We start from the raw sequence: 17,987 nt of genomic DNA, 5'->3' as shown, positions 1-17,987 counted from the left end.
CCGGAGGACCTCGTGACGGGCCGTCACGATCAGAAACCGAACCACCCGTAGGATGCCGAGCAATCGGCGGGCGATCGACCTCCATGGGGGCAAGGGTATTCGGTCCGTGGGGTGTTCGCGATTCGTCCAGTATCACCGGCGGGGGAGGGCCGCCGCGGAACGGCCCGGGCGAGTTGCGCCCTTGCATAGGCGCTTGTGGCAACGGCAGCAGCGTACCACCCTCCATCGGTCCGCGAGAGTCTGGTCGGAAGAGAGGACGAGCCCCGCCAGGACCCGCTTGAAGGAGCATCGGGGGGCCAGGCGGTGGTACCACAGCGCTGGCGTACGCAGTGGGATGGACATCTTGAGGGCCTGGCGCGGCTGGCAGGGGGTTGCCAGTCGCTTTCGCATTCCGCAACAGTTCAAGTCGCTGCCTGATGACGCCGTTATTGGGGTCCAACTCGGCGGCCCGGGCGTAAGCGTCGATGGCGTCCGAGATCTGGTTGTTGCAGCTCTCGTAGAGACTGCCGAGGTCGAACCAGACCTCAGAGATGTAAGGGTTGATCCGGATCGCCCGCGAGTAAGCGTCCAGCGCGTCGCGGTACTGGTTGATCTGGAAATAAAGGACACCGATGGAGCACCAGAAGGTGGGATTCCTGCCTTCGCGGTAGACGGCCTGTTGGTACGCTTCGTATGCCTTATTGTATTTCTGGCCTGCCATATAGGCGCGGCCAAGTAGGTACCAGCTCTGGGCATCGGAGGGATCTAAAGAGAATGACGTCAGTCGATGGGTTTGGAAACCTCGATGGCTTTCCACTCACCCGCTTCGAGGCTCTTCGTGAGATATTGGATGGCGAGATCCTGATTCTGGAACGAGGAGCCGTCTTGGTGGTACAGCCATCCGAGCTGCTGCAGGACCTTGGCGTGGTTGGGATTTTCGGCGACGACACGCTCGTAGGCATCCTTGGCCCTCATGAACTGCATGGTAATATGAACGACGAACAAAGCGATAGAACCAGAGCGCGTACGTCTTTCTGCTGTTCGTAAACGTGGCCGATTTGGAACCAAATGTCCGCGTGGGCGAGAGGGCTCGGCGGATTCCGCAAGATCTTATCGAAGCAATCGAGACTGTCGTCATACTTGGCCTGCTGCTTGTAGATGATGCCGAGACGGAAGAGGATCTCGTTGGCTTTGTCGAACTCTGGGGCGGCATGATGAGGAGAACGAGTGCAAGGTGCCATACCAACATACCCATACCTTTGTCCATCCGGAGCACGGACGCGAACGCCTCTTCGGCGTGATCCAATGAACCGTATCTGTCGTACAATATTCCGATGCCATACCACAGTTTGGGGTCCTCCTGATCAACAACGGCGTCAGACGGCGGTGGCTCCAACACGGAGTATAACGCTAACCTTCGGGTTGGGGAGAAGATAGAGGGCTTGCTGATAGGCTGCGTACGCCTTCTGGAGGTCGTCCTGCATGAGGTAGCAGTGGCCGAGCGCGCTCCATACTTCGCCGTTGTCCTGCTGGATGGTGAGCGCGCGTTGGAAGAACTCTACAGCCTGTTGATAAGTGTGATCAGCGATATGAACTGACCCTGAATCTGAGATCGGGCGATCAAAGCACGTGGACGGCGCGGCATCGGCGGAAACCCGGGCCTTCGCCGCCGAAGGCGGGGGAACACGGGCGACCGCTTCTCGAAGCAGGCGTGGAATGGAGAAGCGCACCTTTGGGTAGTTTTCCTTGATGCGGGCGATGCCCGCGACCTGCGTTAAGCCCGAAAGGGACATCGGGTTGTGACGAAGCGCGTTCTCATAGGCCGACAGCGCGTGTTCCAAATCCCCCATCTGCTCCGCGACCCGGCCTGGCGGCAGGTGAGACAGGCCTAAGAAGCATCGCTGAAGTAAGCAACCCACCGATGAGAAGCCACGTTTGTTCATTGGCCGAGGCGAGCTTCTGGATGGACGGGGGCACAGGCTGCCCGCCGTTCGCTGGCGCCGGCACCACCGTCGGGGAGACCATCTGGTGCGCGGGATGTGGTGGTCCGTTGACGAGCGCGCCTGGCGTTGGCATGCCTCCATTCATGTGAGGGGGCGGGTGGCCGGGGCCGTGCCCACCAGGGGGCCCCAGGACGTGCGCATGGGGGTGGACGTCATGTAGCCTCACATCGCGCTCGCGCTCGGATTGACGAGGGGTATGTCGCATCGCCATCGCAAAGGCCGAGTGCGGACGCGGAGGGAGAGGGAGGGGAAGGGATACCGGCGGGAAGGACGAGCGGGTGGTGGAGGGGGCAAAAGGTCGTCAGTACCTGGAGCCGGGGGTATATATGGAGGTCTGCGGAATTTGAAGCCAGATGGCGGATCGCAAGCGATCGCTTCACGAGATGTATCTCGTCACTCGACTTCTTCGCCGCGTGCCTGGGGATTCGGTAATTTAAATATCATCATTTCGCACATGGACTTCCGGTAACAAAACCACCCCGCAGGCGCCGTCGCGGTGCCTTCCTTGTTGGGAACACGCTCATCTTTCTTTAACCTGCGGCGTGGCGCACCAGCTTGCGTCCAGTGAACGCTTTCGGAGAACGTTTCGCCCCACGCACAACCCATCGCGCAAGGATCCAACGGCTCGGTCCGCGCATGACATTGATACGAAATCGCCTGAGCTTCTCGGTTGCCACAGGAGGCCGGAGAAATCGAATTAACAGAAGCTTGGCAGAACCTTCATGCCCTCACCGATCTGCAACGGCACGTGACGGCTGTCTGGGCCGATTTGAATTCTCCGAAGGCTTCGGTCCGAGCCTGGGAGTCATTTGCCATAGGCATCCGCTTCCGATGTCCGTCAAAGGCAGAGAGCATCGCTTTGATGGCGTGGAACGTCGACGGGGGTTCAGAACAGGGCGGTGAACACGCGATGCGGGTTACCGCCGACCGCCGCAGACGCGACCGCCGCGCTGGCGCCTGATCTGGGATCACTCCAATTGGCAGCGCTTTGCCTGCTATTTTGATTCGCCCGAGTTTCAAGGGCGCCAGCAGGTCAGACTCGGTGAGACGATAAGAGTCAATCAAGCTCCACGGTCTGGCGCCGACATTCGGGACCAATGCCCACTGACGCAGGGCATTTCACAGCCCATCTGAGATCTACCTGCTCACGTCAACTGCGAAGCAATCGTTGTGCTAATTGCAGCACATGTTCATATAGCCCGTCTGTCATCAGGCTTCATCGGTCCGTCACGCGCCCTTCGTGTTGCGGAGCATGTGTGAGCCTGGCTACTTCCATCTTCTGTCCCCTTCCTGATAAGAACGCAGAAGCCGATAAAATAACCTTGCGGGTGGGGTTGTGCATAAAGCCCACCGACCACCTTAAACCCCTGGTCCGTGCCGCGGGTTCCCTTTACGCGACCGGCTCCTCCCGATCTCCTCGGCACGAAAGCCTGGCATCTTATATTCGCGTTCCCACTTCGAATTCCCGGGCGAACAGATGTCGGTGCCGCGGTGATGGCCACTGTGTGCTTCGCTATCGGGGTTCCCTTCCGGATCGAGCGCCCTGGTCTGGAATATTCCGATGCAGCCGCCACTGATGAGGCCGAGACAACTGTGCCTTTGACGACAGATGGCTAACGCGTTTTCTCCTCTTATGGTCATGCTCTGGGCCTCCAGCCAAGCGCGTGTATCAGGGTCTGCTGAGCCCAAGTAGGCTGCGAATGTGGGGGCCAGATATGGAATGAGATGGCATCTTGAGGGCGCCAGTGAGAGGTGTTGAACAGTCATCGGGAAGCGATGTTGATTCAGTTGAAGATCGTGACTTGCCCCTAACCGGAATAGTCGCTGTCCAACGGGGGTGCACGCCGAAATATCGAAGTCGTTAGCATATGCTTGCTTCTCATGCATTCGTCTGCCTGAAGGAACGGTTCACAAGAGCCGCGGGATAGCGGTCAGGGTCGCTACGCCGGTAAGCGAGGTTTCACCACGTGGTCGTGGGAAATGCCAGCAAGATTCATCGTTTGCCGTTTACGATAACGTTCATCGCTATCCTCCCGTACACGATGACCCGTAAGTGCCTTTTCTCACCATTTCTGAACCTTGCGAGCATCGCGATCGACAATTACCGTCATGTGACTGTGCAGGAGGTAACCAGCGCGAACTCGCCCGTGAAAAGAACGCAAAAAAGCAGGCCGCGCAGAACAAAGGCAAGAAGGAATCAGCGGCAAGTCTACAGAAGCGGAAAGAGGCGTAAGTCACCCTCAACGTACCAACAACCGTCGTTCGGTCTCTCTCATATGTGAACTCGCTTACAGGGATGCTGCAGCATTGCGAGAAAAACAGAAGGTGAAGTTCTCCCCGCCACTTCGCGTCGTGACTCGCAGCAGCGCTCAGATTTCGATCGCTAAACCCTTACAGAAAGCAGAGGAAGCGCGAGCAGCAGCAGCAGCAGCAGCCGGTGGTGGCACGAAGAAATAGCAACGATTGGGAGCCCTCTCGGCTGCGACCTCTGCCAGAGTTCTTGCGCGATCTCGTGGCGTGTCTAGGCCGTTCGTCCAACTCCTGTGGCCTGCAATTCTCGTTTTATTGCTCTATATGTGCGCTCTGTATACCTTTCATCTGCTTTCTATGAAATACGTTATCAACCAGCCTAGGCTCGAACCTCTCTGAGTGCAGATTCATCGCCACTGCGACCATCGATGATGCACCTATATGGCTTTCCGGTGCCTGCTACATCGACGCGTGCCGTCCGATACGTACGGAGACTCGACGGTGTTACCTAACTTATGTCATAGAACCACCTCGACCTATCGCGCGACCAGGAAAACTTCGGGCGGGGACTTGCTTGCTTCTTGAGACCGCGTCAAGGTCTGCGTAAGTCATATGCAGTCTGATATACGGTATGAAGGAGAAGCTTGATGATCCGAGGATCCCGTGGGCACAGGGTCACCGGTTGCCGGCCTGACTATAGGACGCGAACAAGCTCGAGAGAAGGCCGCTCAGAAGACCTCTTGATTCTCAGAATGCAGCAAGATTAGGTCTATACTTATTGGTTGGCGTTGGGTTGGAAACGTAGGACATGCCTTCGCGGAGAACGGAGACATGGACGAACGTTTTGATATTACGCGGCGTTCACTAGCGTTCACCGTTGATATTGCCGAACGCCGACCTCCGACTTTGTGTTCTGAATGGTGGGAGCGAAGTGCAGTCTCTCGCAGCGAAGAGTGGCCGTGTTAGCGGAACCCCATACGCCGTTAATGGACTTGGGAATACTGCGGATGAACCAACGACTTCCATTGCGCAGATGCTTTGGCGGCCGTCCCTCAGGTACTACATGTGTATGCCGGGCATTAGGGGATCGTGCACTCGACTTCGGAGAAGTGCCATACCCATTCTATGCACGCTCCGGCCGTACGGAAAGCAAGGAGAGGAGGCGATTGCCCGCTTTTGGGGGCCGAGGCGCTTGACCTCCAGTAATTATTGCCGCTTTCCCGAGTCTCAAATTACCGCGGTTGCGATACGAAAGAGGTTAGATTACTGCCACGCACCATAGAACAACTGTATCGTACGGCACATCGTTCCGAACTGCCATCAAGTGGAAGCTTCAAGAGCGACCGGGTACTGCACCACTGACATGGGCGGGCGACATCACAGAACTCACTACTCTCGGCTTCTATACACACCCGGGCGGGCGCACATTCCCATCGAATCAGGTATAGTGGGCTAAACAAAACACTATTTTCGCACGTCCGCAGTAAAGATTCCTTGATATCTGGGCCGCAACCTAGTCCGATGATTGCAAGTGGCAGTGCTTGTCCCATGGGACGCTTTCAGCCGATGAATCTGACGTGCGGTTGCTGCGAGTTTTCTCCGGTAAGCTTATTGGCCGGCTCGTGGGTGTGGGATGTAGGAGGAGCGTATGTAAGAACAAACATACGGGATGACGCGAGTCGATGATCATCGTGAAGAAGCTTCAGTCAGGTAAACAAGACAGCCGTCTGTAGTCGGTATTGTCGAATATTTCATTCGACTTACCGTGAATTATGCAGTTCCGCAGCCTCCTGAGATGATTAGAGATAGGGAAACTACCCTAGCGGCGCCTTGGAGAGAATCAAGCCGCCTCATGGGATCTGCCGAACTAACGAAGAGTGTGAGAAGGAAGTTTTGACTCCTATTGGCAAAATCATACGGCGTGGTGGTATATGCTGGATACTGGGCATTTGGCTGGTACTTCGTGGTAAACAATGTCCGCGATCCTCAATCCTGAAATTTCGATCATCGCTTGCTCGACTGCATGACGATACGGCTTGGTCATTCTGGTAGCGGTGGTGAGAATTGCGGCGGAAGCAACAACCACGCTCTCTGAGCGGTATACCGGTAATCATGGATCCTATTCCAGGAAGCAACTGCCTTGAACAGCCTTCCCACCCCCTTCCGGGAGGTCTGGAATAGGTTCGCTCGCAGCAATTCATCACGGTGACATCCTTTGATCCCACGATGCTCTGCGATGCCATTTGCGTACACGGTGATCTTCCGATCGTGCGGCATCAAATGCGTGTGGAACCAAGGGAAGAAACAGGAGGCGTGGCACGCCGAGAAGGCCAGCGGAGACGTGCGACACTTCATATGGCAATCTAGACGATGATGCGGCGTTATACATAGAAGGGGAGCAGCCTCGGCATGCCACGTACCTAGAACGGTCCGCCAGAGCGAGAGCTACTTCTTCCATGATACTTCGCTAGTACCTTAGGATAAAGGGGTGCTGATCACGTTACAGAGGTTAAAACCTCTGAAGCTTCAATCGGAGAAAATCATGAGTGATTCATGTCAGTCAATTGGGCTTCTGGAGATCGATACCTAAATCAGAGCAACCTAGGACATAAACGGCGGATGTTAATGGGTCAAAACACTGTATTGGACATTGATCGTGTGTATGCCACGCTCGCCTTGATGAATCCTGCTCTATCGAAGCCTTTAGCGTTTTCGGGTGGGAGTGGCCTGCAGCAATGCAGCATCATTGCAACAGCATTGCCGCGCCTCGAGTTGCTCGGCGAGGAGAATGCCGAAGCAGGCGCGCATGTCACAGCCGTGATGGCCTGTGACAGCACGTGTACTACACTTCGAAGCGGGATGGCTTAGGCCTTAGGGGTCGCTGCAGCGCTTGACCGTATCTTGGACAAGGCTCCTCCCATCGCTATGGTTCTAAAACAACACATATCGGATGCCTTCAGAACACTGGGACTTACTCCGGTACTTGACATCATACGTTAGGCCTCATCCCATACCACTGACCAATGCGTTAGGATGTGGACTTCGATGAGGCCAAACTTGTCTACAAGAAGCTCGCCTTGAAGCATCAGTCAGTCTGCATCTCAGTAACGCCTCTGCGACCTCCTTTTGACCGAACACTGTAGTCCTGATCGATGCTATGGGGATGCAGAGGCAACTGAGCGCTTCCAGGAAGTAGGCGCAGCTTGGGAAATCCTGCAAGAGCATTACGAAGACCCGGCTGCCAGTGAGGAGATGGAATTCAGTGGCAACCATGGCCATTTTACAGCCAGGAGTTTCGCTCAATATATGTTCAAGATGGATATGGAAGAGTTCCTGTTCTTCTGCGTGTGAGTATGCTCCCTTCCGTCCCAGGATATTGACATGACACAGACCTCTACAGATACCAATTCGACGAAGAGATGGCAAACCGTCACGATAGAAGACAACGCGCACGTGCGTTGCTGCGTCTCTACCCGCTACCACCGCCTAATCCTCGGAGACAGGCTTCAGGCGACAACGGCAAGGCGCGTCGGGATCGGGCGTTTATGGCTTCAGCCCATTTTGGGTTTCCGAGCAACAAGGCCGCCAAGAGAATCAACGTTATACTCGTCAGGCGCAGGCTAAGGTCAATGAAGAGTACGCCGCGCGCGTGCGACGGTGGGGTGCGTAGATCGGCTTAGCTGCCATTCGATGACATCTGACATGCTTTGTTACCCAGAGAAGCAATTGGCAGCGGAAGAGGCTGAGCTGCTCCGTACGAGGAAAGAGGAGATCGCGATGAGCCGGGAGCGCCAGCAAGCTCGTGGTCGTGCGATGACGGCCGGCCATGCCGGCGATTTCATAACGATGAGATCGGTAATCGAGCAATATGACATCGATGTCAACGCCGGAAAAGACGGTTTCGATAGGATTCTGCACGTCGCTGCGCGCAAAGGCGATGCCGACATTTTGAACTTCCTCGTTGAGTCTCGGCGTAAGCTCCCCCATCGATTCTAACATAGTAGGGGGTCTGACGACATCTACGACAGGAGCTGACTTGACCTGTCTTAACGGCGAAAAATTAACGCCGTTCCATGTCGCAGCGAAGTACGGCAACTTGGAGGCCGTCAAATACTTCATCGACATCCAGCGCTGCCATCCGTCGAAGGCGGCGGAGAATGGGCAGACGCCGCTCCAGCTCGCGATGGGCTCTGTATCTCATGCGAAAGATGTAGACACGCTGGCTCACCTAGTGGCTCTCTTGGTGAAGCCTGCGCCGGTTCATGATGTCACGAGATGCTGGTCGATAATCGAGAATGAGATGGAGAAAGCCGACGAAGACATGCGGCAGACGCTCACGAAGATTAAGGATGCGCTATTGACAAAGGTTCGCCTGCCACGCCGGCTCCATAGACACTACATGCTTACGCTGCCTTGACGTGCATTACAATAGAACGGGTTCGTTCCATATGACTTCCCCAGCAGACCCTCAAGCTCGCAAGCGGACAGTGATTCCGCATCACCGGGATTCGGTGAGGGTCAATCGAAGAAAGCGCGTCTGCGAAGAAATCGGCGTGAGAGGTGGGACTTCACCCGATAGTACGGAGTCTTTCTCACTTACGATGAATGTTCTCTAGGGAGGAGAAAGAGCTCAAGGAAGCGAAGCTGCGGAAGGAGGCGGAAAAGGTGCGCTCCCCTATCTTCCACGCTCGACGGGCATCAGCTGAGCATACCTCCAATTATAGCAAGCACGAGTTGATGCCGATCTTCGCAAGAGTGAAGAGAACAAGCGTCGGGAGCAGGAACGGCGCGACAGAGAGATGGTGCCGTACACCAATATTTGACTGCCGCACACAAACTCATCGCTTGCTTCTAGGCGGAACGCTTGCGCATAGAAGAGGAGGCTAGGCAGAAGGCGGAACAAGAGCAAATGCAACGAGACGCGGCGATAAGAGCCGAGCAGGAAGCAGCATGGAGAGCCGAAGCGGAAAGCGAACGTTTACGGGAGCTGCAACGGCAACAGGCGGAAGCAGCCGAGAGGGAGAGGTTGGAGAGGGAGCGAATCACATTAGAGGAGAGGGCGAGGCAGAGGGCGGAAGCCAAGTCAAGGAAGGAGGCGGAGGAGCGTGTGAGGTATGAGCAACAGGCGATCAAGGAGAAGGCAAAGCGGGAGGCGGAGGCCAAGCGACAGGCAGAAGAGAAAGCTAGACACGATAGAGCGGAGACAGAGGAAGAGGCGAAGCAAAAGGCAGAGCTGAGGGCCAGACGGGAGGCAGAGGCGCGCGCACGAGCCGATGTCGCACACAGGGCACGGATGGAGAAAGAGGCTGTAGATCAGCTTGCGAGGGAGCAGGAGAAGGCAAGGAGGCAGGCCAGGTCGGCGGAAACCGAAAGACGGCAAATGTTCGAGAAGCGTGAGCGGGAGCGTGCGGAGGCGCAGAGACATGCAGAGGCGGCCAGGGAGGCAGAGCTGAGGAAGACGAAAATACAGGCGTTCGTTCCGATCTCGCCTCCACTCACGCCCGTCGCAGTGCGCATGGCCTGGGATATGACCGAAGAACCCTTCCAAACCCAGACGGCCGACATGGATTCAGCATTGTTCGACCCACCGATGAAGCGGGGAGCAATGTCGCTCGAGCCTGAGGCGTTCAAGAGGCCGTCGTACACTTCTCTTTATGAAGATTTCCAAACGGCCGAACAGGACTCATATTTGTTCGGAGGACCAGCGGATCCGTTCGAGCCTTCAGCCGTCGTGGTCAAGATGGCGTCGCGTCGACATGCATCGGCTGAAGCACATGGAAACCGTGGACGAGGTCGCGGCCGCGGCCGTGGCCAGTGGAGAGCGAGGAGCCGAGGGCGGGGCCGCGGGAGAGGCGCAGCAGGGCAAACCTGAGACGATGGTGTGAGTCGCATATCGCAGCATAAGTTACATTCAGTCCTCTTACCCATGAACTGGCATCAGTCATACGACCTTGCTGCCGCATACCTCATGCAGCGCGAACTCTCTCGAATCAGAATCACCCAACAGTACCGTACCCGATCACAGTTCGGCTCATTCATTGCAACAATTCATCCACCCCATATACAGATAGTCACCAACACAAATTCGCGTGTGCATTCTACAGCAGAGACAGCATCGGTCTTATTTATTGCACTTTACTGTAGCTATACAGCTTGGTCAGTGCGACGTACTCCTGCGCGGTTAAATTCCTCAAAGGAAGGACTATCTCCGGGTATATAGCCTTCGTGGGCGTTCCCTGGGCTCGTGGGCCTGCAGGGCGGAGATCGCCAAGCCGAGTATCCGTAATAGCCCAAGGCTGGGAGGCATCTCAACGAATCGGTTCCTCCTTCTCGTACAAGGTCCGGGGCAGAAGCAGGACCCTGTCTTGCCGAATTCCCAGAGGTTCGCGGCATCTTATGTATACCGTCCACAGCTGCAGGGCGGCGATAGCCTCGAACTCAAAGCCTCCAGTGCATCGGTACCACCCGCATATGAATCCAAAATGACCTTCTGGCCATTGAATCGCGCAACAGGCATATATAGAGGGGTCATCTGGTTTTAGCCACCCTGATAGCACCAGGGGTGCCGATGATCGTTCGAGTTTAGGCGAAGGCTTGCTTATTTCTAGCAGCTATACACTGAGGCGTATCTTGATGAACTTTGAATCAGGTTCGAGGTTGCATTCGATCAGCTCAAGGCCTCTCGCGCCCGGAGATGAGGCCGGAGTAGCAGCATGTCCTTATATAGATCTTGGCGCATTGGCAAGATGGTGGCGCTCGTCTTGCGCCTCAGGATCGGAGTGATCGTTGGCGTAAAGGCAGTGTGGACTTTCCAAGATCCCGTTTACCCTCCGAACGATGATATGAACAGCGCATCATAACCCCTCTAGTAACGTATTGGGAACATCCGGGGGTGGGAACGGGTCAGGATGGATCGCGCATGCTCGAGCCCGAGCTTTAAGATTGCAGAACTTGTCAAAGCCAAGTCCGCCCGCTTTGCCGATGATCCCACTTCCTCTACTTGTCTTCGCCGGTGTCTGCGGAGTCGAGCAAAGATACCGCATGGGGAGAATCTGTTGCGGACTCTGGAGCGGTGGAGATGGGAGCGACCAGCATCGCCATCCTCTCTGATGACGGCCCCGACAAAGACATGACGCCGTCCTCGAAGGAGCCTCGAGGATGTTCGTATACATTCCGGGTGAAAACAGAGGCAGAGCAGCCGTCCCGGGGGCTGCAAAAGGCGTGTTTGGGCGTGGCAAAGCGCGTCCGCCTCGTGCCGGCGCCGTCGGCCAAGCCCCGCAACTGCGCCATGGACGTCTTGGCTCATTGTTCGGTCTATAAGGCGCCCGTCGGGATCGCCTTGCTGGCCACTTGCTCAAACTCTTCTCCGCCGTTTCTATCCTGGCTGAGCCGGAGGATCCACCCGATTACCAAACTCTTGTGGAGCCACAACGGGCCACACGCAGGTGAGCTCGACTCCGCACCCGGGCTTCGACCGGCATGTATAAGCTAAGAAAAGCCACTCCGTGCAGAGCCCTTTTCACTTTTTGTCTGACCATCACCTCCTCCTTCTCTTGACTACCAACATCCACCGTCTCTTCAGCTAAGCACGCAGGATGCGCGCGCACCTGCCCCTCGCCCTCGCCGTCCTCGCCGCCTCCGAGGCGGCTGCCGCGGATTCGCTCTTTTCTCGGACGTCGAACGGCCTCGCACGCGCGCACCATGCCGCGATCCGCCGCTCCGCTGGCCTCGCCAGGGACCTCAGGACCGCCTTCCGAGGACTCCTCGTCGAACAGCACGGAAGCACGCAGGTCGATCTCGTGTCGCACAGCGTCTACTGTGTCAGCGCGCCCAAGTCGACGAGTCCCGCTGGCAATGGCTTGACCGGCGGAGGCAACGGCACCGCATCCGCAGGCGGGTCCAGTAGCACTGCCAAAGCCACAAGCACGAAGAAGAGTGGGGCGTCCGCGACGTCGACCAAGTCCGGAGCGAGCGCGACCGCCACTTCGGAATGGAAGGTGTTCCAGCAATATGTGAGCTAGCGCCCATTTCAGAGATGCCATCTCTATCATATGAAACTCACATCTTTGTTCACAGCAAGGCGACGACTTCTTCAACGGGTGGACCTTCTGGGATACGGCCGATCCTACCAATGGTGCGTTATCATCCGCATTGCCACATGCATCTGGTAGCTGATCAGCACACGAACGCTCAGGCATCGTCGACTTCCAGTCTCAATCCGATGCTGAGTCTGCCAACCTCACCTCCATCAACTCCGCCGGCAATGCTATCATGCGTGTCGACACCACGGCGGTCGTCACCGGGAACCGCAAGGCCATCCGGATTACCACCAACGCCGTCTACACCGGCGGCCTCGTCATCCTTGACGCAGTCCATATGCCGACCGGATGCGGGACGTGGCCGGCGTTCTGGAGTAACGGTCCGAACTGGCCCGCGGGAGGCGAGATCGACATCGTCGAAGGCGTGAACGACTACACGAACAACCAGGCGACGATCCATACCAATCCTGGATGTTCGTTAGCGACTGACTCGTCGAGCGCGCTGGGCATCACTGTGAGCTTTAACTTTTGTAACGCGAATCGTCGTGTTCTTCATTGAGCTAACCTCTTCCCCAGGGTACCATCGTTGGTGGCACAGACTGCGCTGCCGCGGACTCTGGCAACCAAGGGTGCGGTGTCCGCTCGGCCGACACGAGCTCGTACGGCGCCGCCTTCAACAACATCGGCGGCGGCGTCTACGCCATGCTCTGGAACGACACCGGCATCTCCGTCTACTTCTTCCGAAGGTCGAACATCCCCTCCGACATCACCTCCGGCGCGCCGAACCCGGCCGGGTGGGGCACGCCCATGGCGAACTGGCCTTCGACGCAGTGCGACACGTCCAAGTTCTTCTCCCACCACTCGGTCATCTTCGACACCACGCTCTGCGGCGACTGGGCAGGCGGCGTCTGGTCGTCCTCCGGCATCCCAGGGCAGGAGCAGAGCTGCGCTCAGCGGACGGGCGTGTCGGACTGCGCGACGTTCGTGAGGAACAACGGGGCGTCGTTTGCGGAAGCATGTGCGTAATCCTCTTTTCGCGCTATTATCGCATTCTCCTTAGATGCTGACCTTGGCTCTTCGCAGATTGGGAAGTCAAGAGTGTGACGATCTATCAGACATCATGATCCACGCATCGCGTTGATTATATCTACATTGCCGCCATGCACACGACCCCGCCATGAACCTTTGTATAGATGCTGTATCACTAGTTCCATGCATGCTCGTTGGACGTCGATCCGACCTTGTATTTATTGCTAGACATTCATCCCCGTTGCGGGTGTACCATGGATTTGAAGACGGGCTTGATGCATACGGTGGATAGATTACACGGTATACAAACACGCTTGTAGGTACGGTAAAGGCGCATATGGTGGACATTAACATGATGATTATTTCTTTAAGAAGTGTGACATTCGCATTTCATTAGTATTACAGCTAGCTGGTAAATCAAAGAGCGTATAGGTTCAGATGCGGGTCGGGCTGGCAGCCGTCGAAAGGCAATGAACGTATTCGGGGTAGGCTGTCAGCTAAACCAGATCGAGGACCGCCCGACGCTGCTCAGGCACGGGCGTTCTTCTTCTTCTTGTTGACCACCTTGAAACCCCATTCGGGCTGGGCCGGTTTCGGCTGGGCCTTCACGACATCAGCGGCCGAAGTGCCCTTGCCCGTCGCACCGGACGCCGCGCCGTTCTTCGAGCGGTTGGTGGCGTCGGCCTTGCGGCGATTGATGAAATCGGACGCGAAGCGACGACCGTCCATGGTCGTGCTGTTCGCGTAAATAAGATCGGAGATGATCTCCGTCGTGGATGGATCGGGGTCGAGCGGGAACGAGAGAAGCATGGACGTAATTTCCTCGACTGCAGCAGACTGCATCAGCTCACGGACCTGTTGATGAGAAGATGAATGCTCACGATTGACCGAGCTGCTCAGTCCCTTGAGCGTGTCAGCGAGCCACCTAAGGAAGTCTTGCGAAGGTGGAAGAGGGAAATCATCCTTCGGCGCTGAGGGAGCAGGCTTTGTCGCCTGTGGAGTGCTCACGGTACGAGCGGAAGTACCGTTGGCGGTGACGCGAGTCGCAGCTGTAGGCGGCGCAGGGCTGGAGCTCGCTGCGGGAGTCGCTGCGGGACGAACGGCGGCGGGAGTGGCAGGCTTGGCACCTACTGTAGTCCAGGCGCCACCGGTTGCCTGAGCAGAAGGCACGACAGTCTGGAGAAATATCAGCGGATTGCACAGGAAACCGTATAAATACAAGCTACCTTGGTGGTGGTTTCGGCATACGCTCTCCTAGCAGTGGCAGCAGCCGTCTCCTTCTCCTTGGCCAGTTTCTTGCGCTTCTCTTCTTCCTCTTGAATCTCCTTCATGGTCTTCTTCGCTGCAGGCGCCTTGACAGCATTGGTCCAAACGGGAACCGGCACGGCGGGTGAGGCAGGAGTGATAGGGGAGCCCGTTGTCCCGGTGGCGTCCTTCCCTGCGCGTGCAACGCCGGCCTTGGACGTCGGCAGGCCCCAAGAGGTGGTGAACGTTGCTGGTTCCTCGGATGCAGGTGCTACCGGCGAAGCAGCGACGGCACGAACTGCTTTTTCGGCAGCCCTCTTCTGGGCCTCTGCGCGCTTCGCCTCAGCCTCCTGAATCTCGCGCAGCCCCATGGCGGTTGCGGGTGTTTTGCTCTTATCGTCGACGGCCCAGGGCGCGGCTTTGGATCCAGCAGTGACAGTAGCTGTGCTCTCAGCTTGGGGGGCTTGTGGAACGGGGGGCGTATGCGCGGCAGGCTGTACGGTGGCCGCTTGCGTTTGAACTGCGGACTTGCGCCTCGGCTTCACGGTAGGCGTCGAGACATCGGCAGGTTCCGCAGAAGCAGGGGCAGCGGTGCTTGTGAGAGGAACAGCCGGTTCTGGCTGCGCCGAGATGGGGCTCTCTGCAACCATTGCGATCTCCTGTTGCTTCTCCGACCTTTGAGAACCAAATCTCGGATCGTGATCCCGCTGCTGCTGCTCCGCGAGCTTCATCAGATTGCGGTGGGTCAGCCTGTTGGGATCGCCAGGCGTTTCTCCCCATCGCTCATCAACGACTCCTTTGGAGGCCAAAACCCATGGCGACGCGTTCTGAGGCACACCTATCGATTGAGTAGCAGGTGCGTTCCGATTCTGAGCCCAAGTGTCAGATGAGACATGTTCCTGCTGTGCTATATTTGCCTCGAACCCTCTGGCCTCTACATCGCGGGAAGAGCTTCCCCTGGATTTCGAGCGCGCTAGCTCCGAACCATGAACCTGTGGTTGGAGAGCATCGAAGGGTCGTGCACGGCGCTGACCAGCGGGGTCGATATCATCCCAGGGACCCCTTGACATACCAGAAGTGGGAATAGTGCTAGCAGGCTGTGGGTGGCCAATATGAGGCGAAGCAGTAAGACCTTGACTCATGACGGGACTGGCGGCGTGTAGAGAGGGAGATCCTCTCGCCAGCGACGGGGATGACATAGCGTGCTGGGGGCGATCGAACGGTGAGCCCTGAACACTGCCATAGTTGCTGTTGTTATACACGGCCCGTCCTGGAATGTCCATCCTCTCGTCAAGGATAGGGTTGCCGAATGCATCACGATTGTAGGGCGTGGGGGAGCCATTCAGAGGGCCCATTTGACCTCCAAGACCATGACCTAGGCTTGCAAGCCTGGGTTGATTCGGACCGAAGTTGCCCGGGGTGATGGGCGATTGCAGAGCAGGCGAACCCACTACATTGTTGCTCTGGAATCCTGCGGTAGTCGTGAGCATGGTGTGTAGTCATGAATTTGGTTCCGTACCACTAAATGGATAGTTGTCCAGAGTTGCAGCTCGAGTTGGAGCCTGATTCGCAAAGCCAGGTCCAAGTATCTGATCCGCCTGAGTATTTCTTCTGAATGGCGTTCCAGCGTCTGTACCAACACCAAGACCGGACAAACGACTGCCGCCCAGCGGTTCGCCTGGAGCGTATATGCCCCCAGCTGCGCGCCCACCGAAGCCAGTAAGTTCGGGCGTACCATTGCCAAATCGGGCCGCGCCAAAGGAAGAGGCGGGGGAGTCCGACGGAGTAGACCCGTCTCCTAGGAACGCGTCCAAGTTATTGCCTCGCAGAGTCCTCTGGGGTACCGGTTGATAAGGAGGAGTAGCTGTGATCGGCGACTCCGTGACCTTGTCATTGCGCCGTGCGAGTCCAGGAGGGGCGACAACATCCATGATTGGTGTCAGGAAGATCGGAGCTTCATCTCCCGCACGAAGCCACAATTCGGCTACAGTCGTCCAATCTCGATCAATTCGAGTGCGTCTCATACGTAGATCCGGTGTGAAGTATCCATCGTCGTGCCATTTCTGCATGATATCGGCGCGGAAAGGACCTACAGCACTTGTCAATCAGAGAGCCGTCAGGCTTCAAGCGGCATATACGCACCTTGTTCAATGCCTTGAGGATCTATATACGACCATTCAACACTTTTGAGGTCTTGCACTGAAGGTTGCGCTGTGTCTGAGCCCACACCACTTTGAACGTCCAGACCCTGCCCAGTCCCGTGAGCGCGGGCAGTGTTCGTATTAGCAGGTCCTTCCCCTTCGGGTTCCACGCCGTTCGTATAGGACTCTGGCTCAGCATGGATTTGCCCATTGGAAGGCGGGATTCCTTCCTCGGGTTCTTCCTTGATCCCAAGCCCTTTGACATCCGATGGATCGCCTGCGCGCCAGGATCCATTAGCCGGCTTAGGGAGACCCTGTTCGGCGCGCCGTTTCGCCATCCAAGAATCCTCCTTAGGGGTGCTCAGGATACCATCGAACCCCGGTGTGAATCCAGTTCTGGTTCGCGGAGATGGCAAAGCACCGTCGCGCGATGTACTTTGCACTGACGACAGTGACAACTTCCGCGGTAGTGTAGGTGGTAGAGTATCTTTAGATGGCCGAAGGTTAATGATGAAACAGAGAATGGTACTTCATGGGCGACGTACCAGAGTCTCTTCGCCTACCCATGAGACCACTGAACTTCTCGCGCATTGGGCTTATAGCGCCTGATGCTTGATGCACCAATCGAGGGCGCTCTCCACCTATGGCAGGCGTGTTCAAGGGGGATAGGTAGTCTGTAGACTGGCGGCGGCGAAGCTCGGAGTTCAGAGGCCCAAGGAACAACTAGCACCAGAGGTCGATAATCAACGAATCTGCTTCACAGATGAAGCGCTAACCTTCTTCTCCGCCTCGGTCATCTCCTTCAATCCGACGGGTTCCGAACCGACTTCGCGCACCACTCCTTCCCATCTCTCCACCTCAATCCCGAGCCCTCCCTGGCCACCACCCTCCTTATAGATTGCGAGCAACTCCTCCTTCGTATAGCTGAATGGATTCGTTGCATTGCGTTTTTCCGCTGCTACAGGTGGTGCCGGCGTGACAAGAGCAGAGTACGTGGCAGCACCGGGAGTCGATGGTGCTCCTGCGCCTGGGTCAGGCGAATGGTCATGTTGCGAGCGCGACGAGCTGTTGTTGTGCGCTGGAGCTTGTTTCGGGCGCATCCACTCCGGACCAAAGTGCATGGTGGTGGTGGTCATTTTGCAGGAAACTAAGTGGTTGGTTGGTGTTGGTGTTAATGATGCTATGGAGGTAATCCTGAGTAAGGATGGGCGAGCAGTGGCGGCACGAAAAATACCGATGAGGCGTAGAAGAGAGGCGCGTGAACGGTCTAAGCACTTGCAGCAGTGCCTCAGGGTGGGATG

At 56.8% G+C, this 17,987-nt stretch overlaps 5 protein-coding genes across 5 annotated transcripts; 3 read left to right on the top strand and 2 right to left on the bottom strand.

Moving 5' to 3' along the window:
* Positions 1–331: 331 nt before the first annotated feature.
* On the bottom strand, positions 332–1,922 carry PUNSTDRAFT_56298 (TPR-like protein; the record flags this gene model as incomplete). Its single annotated transcript, XM_007378104.1, has 6 exons — positions 332–744; positions 801–957; positions 1,008–1,180; positions 1,237–1,336; positions 1,395–1,544; positions 1,710–1,922. Coding segments are annotated over 6 exons (1,206 nt in total), but the record flags the coding sequence as incomplete, so codon positions are not given.
* Positions 1,923–4,024: 2,102 nt separating this feature from the next.
* On the top strand, positions 4,025–4,439 carry PUNSTDRAFT_128935 (uncharacterized protein; the record flags this gene model as incomplete). Its single annotated transcript, XM_007378103.1, has 3 exons — positions 4,025–4,031; positions 4,106–4,211; positions 4,277–4,439. 3 exons carry the CDS (start codon positions 4,025–4,027, stop codon positions 4,437–4,439), a joined length of 276 nt encoding a protein of 91 aa, XP_007378165.1.
* Positions 4,440–7,157: 2,718 nt separating this feature from the next.
* PUNSTDRAFT_139866 (uncharacterized protein) lies at positions 7,158–10,306 on the top strand (the record flags this gene model as incomplete). Its single annotated transcript, XM_007378102.1, has 12 exons — positions 7,158–7,211; positions 7,265–7,320; positions 7,376–7,579; positions 7,633–7,685; positions 7,736–7,894; positions 7,951–8,205; positions 8,261–8,598; positions 8,665–8,792; positions 8,849–8,897; positions 8,957–9,034; positions 9,088–10,113; positions 10,174–10,306. 11 exons carry the CDS (start codon positions 7,158–7,160, stop codon positions 10,102–10,104), a joined length of 2,391 nt encoding a protein of 796 aa, XP_007378164.1. The 3' UTR covers positions 10,105–10,113; positions 10,174–10,306.
* Positions 10,307–11,827: 1,521 nt separating this feature from the next.
* PUNSTDRAFT_40906 (uncharacterized protein) lies at positions 11,828–13,395 on the top strand (the record flags this gene model as incomplete). Its single annotated transcript, XM_007378101.1, has 5 exons — positions 11,828–12,244; positions 12,309–12,366; positions 12,412–12,785; positions 12,848–13,289; positions 13,355–13,395. The coding sequence occupies 5 exons, from the start codon at positions 11,828–11,830 to the stop codon at positions 13,393–13,395; spliced, it is 1,332 nt and encodes a 443-aa protein (XP_007378163.1).
* Positions 13,396–13,642: 247 nt separating this feature from the next.
* On the bottom strand, positions 13,643–17,807 carry PUNSTDRAFT_139864 (uncharacterized protein; the record flags this gene model as incomplete). The annotated part of the gene is made up of 7 exons (XM_007378100.1): positions 13,643–14,127; positions 14,182–14,476; positions 14,527–16,016; positions 16,065–16,634; positions 16,688–17,173; positions 17,232–17,409; positions 17,463–17,807. 7 exons carry the CDS (start codon positions 17,805–17,807, stop codon positions 13,829–13,831), a joined length of 3,663 nt encoding a protein of 1,220 aa, XP_007378162.1. The 3' UTR covers positions 13,643–13,828.
* Between the last annotated feature and the right edge of the window lie 180 nt (positions 17,808–17,987).

Source organism: Punctularia strigosozonata (assembly GCF_000264995.1).
Source record: "Punctularia strigosozonata HHB-11173 SS5 unplaced genomic scaffold PUNSTscaffold_1, whole genome shotgun sequence".
NCBI lineage: Eukaryota > Fungi > Basidiomycota > Agaricomycetes > Corticiales > Punctulariaceae > Punctularia > Punctularia strigosozonata.
The sequence above is the reverse complement of the archived record's forward strand: the minus strand, read 5'-3'. Positions and strand labels throughout refer to the sequence as shown.